Source organism: Poecilia reticulata, linkage group LG9 (genome assembly GCF_000633615.1).
Source record: "Poecilia reticulata strain Guanapo linkage group LG9, Guppy_female_1.0+MT, whole genome shotgun sequence".
Taxonomy (NCBI): Eukaryota; Metazoa; Chordata; class Actinopteri; order Cyprinodontiformes; family Poeciliidae; genus Poecilia; species Poecilia reticulata.
The window spans coordinates 2,014,063-2,026,081 of record NC_024339.1 but is presented as its reverse complement, the minus strand read 5'-3'; the positions used below and the strand labels follow the sequence as shown (position 1 = coordinate 2,026,081).

General features: G+C 40.6%; 1 protein-coding gene across 2 annotated transcripts in view; it reads right to left on the bottom strand.

Moving 5' to 3' along the window:
- Positions 1 to 3,347: 3,347 nt before the first annotated feature.
- Positions 3,348 to 12,019, bottom strand: part of loxl2b (lysyl oxidase-like 2b) — a 46,332-nt gene continuing 37,660 nt past the window's right edge. For both annotated transcript variants that reach the window (XM_008417306.2, XM_008417307.2), the window contains exons 9-14: positions 8,684 to 8,849; positions 7,454 to 7,694; positions 6,515 to 6,630; positions 5,301 to 5,437; positions 5,088 to 5,199; positions 3,348 to 4,313 (exon numbers count right to left, since the gene is read on the bottom strand). In XM_008417306.2, the coding sequence (XP_008415528.1) occupies positions 4,243 to 4,313; positions 5,088 to 5,199; positions 5,301 to 5,437; positions 6,515 to 6,630; positions 7,454 to 7,694; positions 8,684 to 8,849 (843 nt within the window). In that variant the 3' untranslated portion in view covers positions 3,348 to 4,242. The remainder of the gene's footprint in view (positions 4,314 to 5,087; positions 5,200 to 5,300; positions 5,438 to 6,514; positions 6,631 to 7,453; positions 7,695 to 8,683; positions 8,850 to 12,019) is intronic.

The window sequence follows — 12,019 nt, the reverse complement described above, 5'->3', positions numbered from 1 at the left end:
TCTGGTCTGATCATATCTCTGTTGAATCCCATGTTCACCTGTTTCATGGGATAAAGTTTATTTTTCACATCCTACAGTAATGGAACATATTTATTCACTTCCTCAAGTGTCTAGACTTTGAATGCTGGTGAGAACTTCCAGCCTACTTTGGGGAGAATTTTCCATCTACTAGAAGAACAAAAGTCAATCAATCAAAGCCTAATAGAGAGAAAAAAACAACATAAAAGTCCTCGGAAATGCGTTGAGCATAAATCCACCACTACACAAAATCCTGTATGCAGGTTTTGTGCAATTCTTTTCAAATATAACATCATTACTTGAACAAAAATACATAGACAGGCTTGAAAAGGTATCCATACTCCCTGGACTTCTTCCTGTTTTGTTATGTTGTGCTTCAAACTTCAATGTGATTTATTAGGTTCATATCTGACGCACCAAAGCAAAATGATGAATAATTGTATCGTTGAGGGAAAATGTAAAAGGGTTTCCTCATTTTTATGTTCTGTCTCCCTGAAGCAATGCTTTGTAGAATCCCCTCTTTTACCCTAGTTACAGCTTTAAAGGGGCAGTATTATGTTTTGCACACACAAAGAGCCATTTTATAGAACAATCAAGTAATTATGTTACTTTCGGTTGTTATAAAAATACTGTATAGTGTTGTGTATGATACACAATAGTTAAATACAACAATATTTAAGCAGATAACTGGAAGCAGCACATGGCAATGTTTATTTTAATTAAAGGACATCTCCTCCTCTGAACAGAAACAGCTCACATCTCTAGTGCACAGCAAGAGCGCCCTCCAGTGGTGATTTGCTATATTTATTTATCTTTAAATTTGCTACCAAACAGCCTCCACCGCACAGGAGCATGATCACACCAAAAGTCTCTCAGAATCTGAAATCTAGAGGTTCATTCATTTCTGTGTCTGGAACACCACATATACGTCAAACTTGTCTTAAAAGAAATTTGACTTCATAATTTAACGCATTGAAATTGGGCCTCTGTCTCTTTAAGAAACACTTCGTCTTTCTGAAACTCCGCCTTCAGGGAGTTATCACATGGCTCCCATCTTAACCCTTAAACAACAACATTATAACATGATGTAAAGCTAAAACCAAAATCAGTTTTACATAATACTGCCTTTGTGAAGGCGATACACTTTTCCGTTTATTATTAGAAAAAAATTATTTTCATTTTACTTAACTATTATGTGCAACATTGCAATCTACATGGAATTCCAATAAATTGCTTTGAAGTTTGTGGTTGTAATTTGACAAAATGAATTGTTTTGCAATAAATACACAATGAACATTCAGTGGCACACTGATTCAGTTGCTTAACTCTTTATTATAGGTCAACATACAAAAAGCACATTATTTCAATTCAAGTATACTGTTAGTATACACATAATGCAGCTGTTCACCATGTACTGAACCCTCAGAAAACAGAGGGCCAGTTAGATAGCACCATGACGAAAAAAGTACAAATAAACAAAATTCACATACCTTAAAATACAAAGAATGACAAACAAGTAATAAAATTAAGTAAAAAAGAAAAAAGAAAATGCCAAAAATGGTATCTGTGCCATCACCGGGTAGAAAGAAGTTCTTCCCCAAACCTGTGCTGCTGCTGCTGCTGCTGCTGCTGGAGGAACATACGGATGGTTAATGAGACCCACAAAGAATGTTCCACAGGTTTCATACTGGCCTGATATTTATGCCAGTTTGTTGCAGGTTTATACTGAATCCCAGGTATGCCCTACACTAGTTCCACTCATTGCTTGATTAATAGATGTGCTCTCATATTTGCTCCTATTGTGAGCCAACAAAGTCATTTAGGAATTTAATAGGAAGCCCATCTGGATTTGTCAATGTGAAGCTTACTTCAGGCATGTTCCAAGTTAGAAAAAACAGTTTTACTCCTCCCTGAATCTGGAGTTCCAACTTCAAAAGTGCAGAACAACCATGACCTCAATATCCAATATAGTTGACAGATTTATAAAACAGTAGAAGCTTTATAAATAAACTGTTCCATCAGAAGGAAAAATTAACTTCTGATTTCTTCTATCTGTTCCCCAAATGGTTCCATGCTGTTGGTACAGTTTCACACTGCAAAACCAACCAAACAATTTGAGCAACCTGTTCCCCTCCTCGCCTGTGGTAGCACTGCACCAAAACCGCTGAAGGAAATATGAAAACCTCTTTTGTCTTTGGTAAAAGACCACCAGCCATTTCTCTAATTTGTCTAATTTGACTAATTTGTTTGTTTTAGTTGTATTTACCCAGAATGCCTGGCGCTGTAGTCCACTTCCTGCACTTAGAGCGGTCTCCGGACCGCTTGGCATTCATATATGCATTTAACCGCACCAGAGTTCACCTCAACCGAACTGAGAGGTGGGTTTGGTTCCCACCAGTTCGATTAAAGCAGACCAAACAAGGCTGGTGTGAAGGCACCCAAAAAGCTCAGAGCTGTTGCCTTGCAGCAAGAAGGTTCTGGGTTCGATTCCCGGTCCCGGTCTTTCTGTATGGTGTTTGCATGTTCTCCCTGTGCATGCGTGGGTTTTCTCCGGGTACTCCAGTTTCCTCCCACAGTCCAAAATCATGACTGTCAGGTTGATTGGCCTCTCCAAATTGTCCCTAGGTGTGAGTGTGTGTGCATGGTCCATTTGTCCTGTGTGTCTCTGTGTTGCCCTCCGACAGACTGGTGACCTGTCCAGGGTGACCCCGCCTCTCGCCCAGAACGCTAGCTGGAGATGGGCACCAGCAACCCTCCCGACCCCACTGAGGGACAAGGGTGTAAAGAACATGGATGAATGATGAATGGATGCTGCAGTAAAAACAAATGGGAGCGTAGAATAGAACTACATTGTTACCAGCTTGTATTGTTTTGAATCATAACTACTGGCAAATCCAAATGGTTTCTCACTTGGTACTCTGACTTGTGAGGCAAATCTAACTCAGAAACATGGAGTACGTCATTTCTTGGTCTGCAAAGGTAAAACAAACGACACGTTTAACTTGTTTCCACTAAGTTTAGCTTTAGTCCGGTCACTGAAGCTAGCTGACATCCCTGAGCTCTAACATGCTCCGTGGTCAGGCCTTTTTCTGAACTTTCTATCAAAGTTTTTAAGGAATGATCTGTGACTGAAACCATGCTCGTCTTACATTCGGTCACAATCTGCTTAGAAGAGAATTTATAACAAATGATGAACTTATGATGTATCATTGTGTCTTTGAAGTACTTCCCCTTTAAGGATCATTGAACGTGGATGTTTAAGAGAAGCACAAATAACAACAGTTTGCTTTTTTGACAAAACATTGATGGAAGGGAATCGGGGACCTCAGTTCTTACACCTCTTGCACGTTTATACCAATGGAAAAGCAAGGTTTTCCAATGCAACAATACATGTATATCAGTATTTGGTTATTAACTGAAGTGCTTACACGGGTTAACCAGGAGGTGGCAGCGTATGAATGACACACTAGCTTATATGCAAGTTTGGCATTAACAACCACTCATTACAGCTGAATTATACAACAAAATTTCACTTTTTGAAAAAATAACAATACTTCTAACACACTTTTCTAACAAACCCACCCCCGACCCCTCACCCCCACTGGATTATTCAGCAACTCTTCAAAAAATGGGTATAGGGTAATTTACTAAGTCTGCCAAGGAGAAGATAAAGCAAATACTGCCAATATTTCAGAACTGGTCCTTATGTCCTGTTAGAATGTGGCAGTTCAAGCATCACTTGGGAGTAGTGATGAATAGATTTCTTGTTTTCTAAAGACTGGATGTCAAACATTAAAGAGTTGATCAAATTAGAAGAAAACAAAAAGTAGTTCTCCATTGAAGATAATCTTCCAGGTGGGGACAAAACTACAGAAACAACATCCACCAGGTTCTGCGGTTGAGTGCTTCTTAAAGTGCTGCACTGCCATGGAGAGATGTTTAAATAAAGTTCTTATTTGATCACAGTAAGTGAAATAGTCTCTCTGTCACAGACCCAAACAAAGCTTCACCAGTCCCATCATCATCACAGAGAGTGATGGACAGAAGAGGTCAACACATACTATGTGCTGGGAAGTGAGAGGAGGGTAGAGGAAGAAATGTGAGGAGAAGAAGTGATGATTCATTCAGGGACAGGAAGTAGAATCCAGCCCAGATGGAATGGGTAGTGGTTGGTGGGACTCTTCCCATCGGAGGTGACCGCCTCTCGACTCCACTCTGTTGTTTTTACCTGTGGGTCACCTGGTTGTTTAGGAGGCCTGGGAACATCATCTCTGTCTCAGAGCTCAATGAGCCATCTAGAGGCAGAGCAGCAGAAATAGAATTGGCCAAATACTGCATAACAAATTATATCAAAAAGTTACAAAGTAAATTGATTATAAGGTGTTAGCAGCAAATAGGTTTAGCAAAGTCTTCAGCTCAAAGTGAAGAATGTTGCTATGAAATAGTTGATTCTAAGAAATATTAAATATATAACAAATTAAAATAAGCTAATTGTTTCATTAACTTATTTTAGATGCATGTAACAGTAAAAATGCAAATTTGAGCAAAACTGATAAATGGTATTGCAGGTGAATTCTACAAATGACTAAAAGGTAATGAATCTGAATCATGACTAAATGAATGTAAAAAGATCTGACTATAGGTACGGACTTTGTACTTTTTTAAAAAATAACACACAAGTCCTGGTTAAAGCAAAACTATGACACATAAGAGTGTGTAGAGTGACTGGCAGAGGGGGATACTTTATTTTTTTAATACAGATTTTTTTATAGTTGACACAAACAAAGAAAAAGGTGACCCAAATATGTAGGTCCATGTGCTGTAAAGTGCTGTACCTCCATGAAGAGATGCTTAAATAAAGTTCCTTCAAATACTTGGAGGATTATTTGATCACAGTAAGTGATGAAATTCCATGTGGGATTCCACAAGGCTCCATATTTGGGTCACTCTTTTTGAATGTCTCATTAAATGCAGAAAAGACTAAAGTGAAAATTTTGGTGAAAAAACAAATGGCCCCCCAAAGACAGTAAAAGCTGCGGCCACTCTTCAAAATCATAGCAGGGTCTCACCATTATGGCAGCTGTACATCCACACACGATGACCGTCATATCGACATCTGCATTTGGTGATGTTATTGGTGTAGTCTGATTCTGGCACTTCGTAATTAGGGTTAATTACAATCTGTTAAAGGACGGGCAAGAATGAAACCAAAGTCGAGGCTGCAGAGAGAAGACATCGCAAAAACACAACCAATAAAAAGAAGAAACAAAAGGACAAATCACCTGAAAAATATAATCCCCAGGTTTGACGTCGGTAATGTCGACCCACTGGCAGTCAATGTCATGCCTGTAGGTATCCCAGCAGCCTACAGTGATGCCCTGCTCTCCAAAGTTAGCACATTCATACTTCTTTTCAATACCTACAAAGATAAAGTAAGATAACTTCACTGCAAACTCCTTGGAGAAAATGATTTCCTTTTCACAAGGTGATCCATAGTATATGACCACTAGAGGGCGACATAAGAAGGAATTATCATTTGTATCTTCACTTCACAGACATATTCAAGACAACCAGATATTCTCCCCTTTGGGGAAAAGCAGACTATATGACTTGAATAACAATAAATGTAATTTCTGAGAAGTTTGTTGCAAAAAACACAGGTAAACAAATAAATGCATTCTGTAGGTTTTTGATGCYTGGACATCATAGCAGACAAGCTAAGAAATGATATGATGTTGCTTTGCAGAACAATTGGTTTAATCTTAGATTTATTTATACTGAACTAAGACAGTAGGACTTTGGGAAAACATCTACTTACATTGTATAACCTCTAATTCAATATCATTGTGCGGGTGATATGATTTAACCCACATTTTCCTCACTTCCTTTTCAGTTTTCATACTCTCTGTTAGCTTTTACATATAGGTCTCTAAATATATAAAAACTGAAGGCATCAAGGCCACTGAAGTGGCAGGCAGAGTGGAAATGAATGACTTGAGTGAGAAAAATATTGTCATATTGTATTTAGGCAACATCAGGCATTGACTCCAATTTAGACCATACTGTCTAGTTTTGACCAATAGGGGGCACATCCTGATGTAGGAGAAGGATGAATATAGTAGAAATATGCCTGAAGTCAACAGGTTGACCCAGCCCACTAGTTCTTCCCCCTAGTGGCAGAGCTGCCACAGCACATCTTTGGTACGTCCTTTCCATTCAGTTATTTTTGAGCACACTTAAAAAACCCAGCATGTTTACCCAAAGTGCTGTACAGTAAGCACAGATTACCCAGGACAATAATAATAATAACAACAACATTAAAATATTAAAAGCAGAACAAAATTAGCTAAACAAACTATGGAAAGACCTTTGGCTTTTATACTCACTTGAGGCAACATCTAAGTTAAAATGAAGACTATTTGAGATGAGAACATTTTGAAAATGTGTTTTGTTGTTATTACATCATCATTAAAAGCAGCAGCAACGAGATTCCAACCTTCATCACATTCTGAGTCCTCCAGGCAGAAACTTGCTTTGTGTCCCTCTGCCACTTTGGTTCCATTTAGGCTGAACAGGTCATATGTTGTGAACACCTCCATGCTGTGATAATGCCTACACACACACACACACACACACACATGCACGCAAACACACATACAGTATGTCTTTCAATCTTCACAAGGACTTTGCATTAACTTCCATTCTTTTTTCATTACTTTTTACAGCCTAACCTGACTTTTACCATAAACCTGACCATTACCAGTACACAGCACACCTTAATATTAAATCTAAACCACAACCCAAAAACAACACTTCTTCTTATGAGGTGTGAACTTTGGGCCCCATAAGAAGCATACAGTCCCCACAAGGTAATATATTTTAAATATCTACTTGTATCAAATACAAGAACACGCACACACGCGTGCGCACACATGCACACAAAAGCCTAAATGTATCTTGCTTCATTTTTAATATATATTCTTTTGTGATAATCAACATCATCATAAAAAGCTAGTCTGCATGGCACATCAGTCATAGCGCCACAAACCTAAATACTGATCTTGAAAAAAATTAAAGAATTCAAGAAAACTGCGAATTCAAAAAATTCTAGTGGCTTCTTCAGGATGCCACTTACTTAAAAAAAGATTTGATCTACGTATATCACTAAGCTGCACTTAATAACTGCATTTAATCATATTTTCAAAATTTCTGATATATATCGATGCTCTAATGAAGCAATCAATGAAGAAAATAGCAAAAATAACATCTCCGATGATGCTGTCAGTTTTGTTTTGCTTATTATCAACAGCTGAAATCTATGGGGACAACGATGGATCAAAATTCTTATCATGATAAGACATTTTTCACAATAGATGATAAACAGCGCAATGAATGCCCATGCTTTGTTTCTAGAAACATTTCCATCCTGACAGACCTGTGACAGTCGTGCCACACCCACAGGTGCTTGGCAGCTTTGGGCTTGAAGTCGGACTGGCCGTTGTTGTGGATCTGAGAGGAGAAGCGCAGCAGGCGGCGGTACGAGTTGGCCGGCGTCTGGTCAGAGTTGGAGGCCAGGCAGTTCTCCTCGTACGCACACTGCAGCATGAACATGGGCCGGTCCTCCATGTAGGTGGTCTGCTCCACCACCTGAGGGTTCAGCACCAGGTCGGGAGCCGCTAAAGGTGGGAAGGAAAAAAAATGAAGAAGAAAAGACGGAGACCAAAGATATTTAGAAACACAGAGAGATGACTGCATGCTAAGTAAACAAGTGTTTTCTGTTCCAAACAACAGATTCCAAGAAAGAACCAGGGATTTCTCTCTGACAAAGGCTCTTTAACAGTTTAACACAGATTTGGTAAACTTTGTGTAAAAGGGGAAGGAAAATTTACTTTTATGACTGAAAACTAAAGTTTGCAGTCAGTTTACAGCTCTTTGCAAAACTATGCGTCCCCCTTAAACTACTATGCGGTTGAAACACAGTGTATGCTTCAAATGTTGACAGCAGGTTTTAACACAAAGAAACAGATGAAACCGACTGGACTTTGGGCTTTTCCAAGCCAAGGAAAGCTTTTGCTCCATGCTAGAGGAAACTGTAGAATAAGTCAGGTTTTTATTGGCCCAAAAGAAAACAGAAACTTCTGGGAACTACATATGATTATTACCGAACCTGGAAAGCAGACATCATCTGTAATGAAGGTTTTTCTGTTCAAAATACTGTATTTTATTGGAAACTTTTGCAATGTTTTGAGAATCTTTAAGAGTCATTCTTGCTGTTCATTTTAATTGTCTTTTAATAATTAATAGCTATCCAAATCTATTACGTATAACAACCATTGCTGACTCAATATTTTGGGTTATTCAAAGACATATGTGAATATCAATGTTCAAGTGTTGATATAGAAACTCTGCTGGATTTAGACCTGAGCTTTGACTGGGCCATTCCAACACACACATTTCTTATCACATTAGTACAAGAAAATATCACGATAAAAGTCCAGGTCCATATCACCCACTCTATTCTGTCACATAAAATACACGTTCAAATTCACAGGAGTGTGAACACTTTGCCAAATCAAAGTGAAATACAATTTATGACACATTTTTAATATTATGCTTAATGCTGAGCAGAAGTGAGGCTTTTGATTAGCCTTTCCCAGAGTCTTACTTTCAGAGCAGGAGACTCCGGCGGAGTTGCGTCCCCCTCCTCTGGGGCAGCTGAGGTGGGGTCCGTGGTGCAGACAGTGGGACAGAGACATCTCAGTTCCGGAGCAGCGAACGCCGCTCATCACCACACCGTCAGCACTGACCTCACCCGGCCAATACCACGTCTCCTGTGGACGCACAAACGTTCAGAGGCAAAATTATTTTCTAAAGTACAGAAAAAACAAAAAAAACAAAAAGAGGTTTCATGAGTAGAACTGACACAATAAACCTCTTTAATTACAGCATATTGTAAAAAAATTTTTGAAATCCTTACATATGTTCCACATTACTGTGATGGAACTAAAAATAAAAACTTTAAACTCAAATGTTTGAAGGGGCAGTATTATGTATTTTTCAGGCACACTGTGCTATCAAGTAACTATGTTACCTTCAGTCATAATAAAATGCTACAAGACATTTGACTTTGTAATTTAACGCCTTGAAATTGGCAGAGGCTCTTTAAAAAAGCTCCTGCTCTTTCTGAAACTCCGCCTTCAGGAAGTCATCACAACATGGCTCCTATATTAACCCTTTAATAATGCTTTTGCCAGCATTGCTCTGAGAAGCAGCTCCTAAAATGAGCTCAGCGGGTGTTTACTAATTGCTGCTGGCTAGTCTGAAGGAGCTCCAAGGAGGAGCTCCATCTTCAAATGCGGTACTTGGTTCCACCCAGGTGTTTTACAAAGCTGAATGGTTGCCATGGGAGATTTCTCAGACATGCATGAAAGAGTCAAGACAACACTCCAGGTATGTTTTTGAAGAGGAAATAACCTTATAACCAGGGGTGAAAGTAAGGGGGTACGGTCGGGTACTGCGTACCCCTAAAAGATTTAGCGGGGAGACGCAGTACCTGCAAGAGMGGGGAGCGACTGTCTGCTGTAGAAAAGCAATGGGTTCTCTGTGCAACTGTGAGTTCACCCACTAATCAACCGTGATTGATTAGAACGAAACATCTTCATGAACCAAGAGAGGAAGTCTTGCAGCCTCCTGTCAAAGGGTTGGTTTAGATGGCGCTCTTTGCAACAGATGAACTTTGAAGGATTATTTTTTTTTTGCCTCCCTTACTTCTTTCTTCCCAACCAACTTGAACTCTCGTTGAGCCTCGTTTGCCTAATTCAGGTTGTTTTAAAACTTCTTTAGTTATTGCTCTGACGCTGTGTTTCATGTCAAATTTATATTATAGGAAGTTATGGCTTGTTAGTCAGAAATGTCAAGAAACACTGATCAAGTCAAAAGGGTAAAATAGAAATAAACAAAGCTTCAGTTACTTCTTTACTTTGATGGTAAGCAAAACCAATTAGCATAACTCTTTTAAATCCATCCATTTTCTTACACCCTTGTCCCTTTGTGGGGTGGGGAAGGTTGCTGGTGCCCATCTCCAGCTAACGTTCCGGGCGAGAGGCGGGGTCACCCTGGACAGGTCGCCAGTCTGTCGCAGGGCAACAAGGAGACAGATGGGACAAACAACCATGCACACACACACACTCACACCTAGGGACAATTTGGAGAGGCCAATTAACCTGACAGTCATGTTTTTGAACTGTGGGAGGAAACCGGAGTACCCGGAGAAAACCCACGCATGCACAGGGAGAACATGCAAACTCCATGCAGAAAGACTGGGGCTGGGAATCGAACCCAGAACCTTCTTGCTGCAAGGCAACAGCTCTACCAACTGCACCACTGTGTAGCCCACATTACAATCAAAGTATATAAAACTTTTTAGAACCAGTACCTCCAAATGAACCACCCAATTCAGGGGATGCTGCAGGTAACCAAAGAAAACCCAAAATCACAGGTAAACAACCTGGTTGTCCATTACAAAATGAAGCAATACATTCCAGGTGAGTAATGTCGTTTTCTCTTCATGGCAGGAAAGAATGTCCAGAAGACCACGACGTGGCTTCCAAACAGAAAGTCCCAAGGCCCCAGGTAAGGACCTCACTTTGAGGAATCTATTTAGTCTTTTCTTCTATCGTGTTTGTATTCATGTTGTCAAGATAAGTAGTAACCTTTCTCCTCCTTTTCCACCGAAGAAACAATATAATCCCCAGGTAAGTGAATCAATTTCAGGGAATTAAACAAAGAAAACAACTAACTGGTGAATAAAACTTGACCTTTGACCCTCCACAGGTCATGCAAAAGAAGTGAATGTGAAAAATCATCCGTAGAATTGTTTGTAGAACCTCCTCATCCTCTTACATGCCGAGCCCTTAGAAAGTGCATGTTAACAAAAATCTTTGTCCATCCATCCATTTTCCTCCGCTCTTTCTGGGTCATGGGGCAGCAGCTTCAGAAGGGAGGCCCAGACTTCCCTCTCCCCAGCCACTTCTTCCAGCTCCTCGGTTCCCAGACCAGCCGAGAGAAATAGTCCCTCCAGCATGTCCTGGGTCTTCCTTGGGGCCTCCTCCCGGTGGGACATGCCCGGAACACCTCACCAGGGAGGCGTCCAGGAGGCATCCTTACCAGACGCCCGAGCCACCTCAACTGGGTCCTCTCAACTTGGAGAAGCAGCGGCTCTACTCTGAGTCCCTCCTAGATGTTGGAGCTTCTCACCCTACCTCTAAGGGAGAGCCCAGACACCCTGCAGAGGAAACCCATTTTGGCCGCTTCTATCCGTGATCTTGTTCGTTTGATCATAACCCAAAGCTCATGACCATAGATGAGGTGGGAACGTAGATCGACTGGTAAATYGAGAGCTGTCTCTGTTTGACTCGGCTCTCTCTTCACCACTACAGACCGGTACAGCGCCTGCTTCACAGCAGGCACTACCTCAATCCCCTTGTCGATCTGCTCCCTTTTTCCTTAATTTGTGAAGAAGATCTCCAGATACTTAAACTCCTCCACTTGAGGCAGGAACCCCTCTCCCAATCTCCCCCAGAGAGGAGACATTCCACGTCCCAAGAGCCAGGTTCTGCAACTGAAGATCAGGTTGATGGGAACCCCTCCCTCGAGCACCATCCAGATTCAGAAGAGGACAGGACAGTTTAGGACAGGAGTTTTGAACACACAGTCAGTAGAATGCCTGCAACTGCCCCAAAACCCAGGCCTAAACTCAACCCGCTCATAAAGGACTCTCCGCAATCAGACAAAAAAGTCCACATGCTCCAGGGTGGACGCTGCTGCTGCCTCACTTCTCCGTTCAGATTTTGGATTAGAGCCTCCACTATTTGATCTTCATCAGACTCATCTAAATTGTAAGATCTTTTAAGTGTCTTTATCAGTCCTGCCATTTCACCTAGTAATTCCTCTGTATTCAAATATTCTAACCTCCTTCTTTGAATCCTAATATAAAATTCTT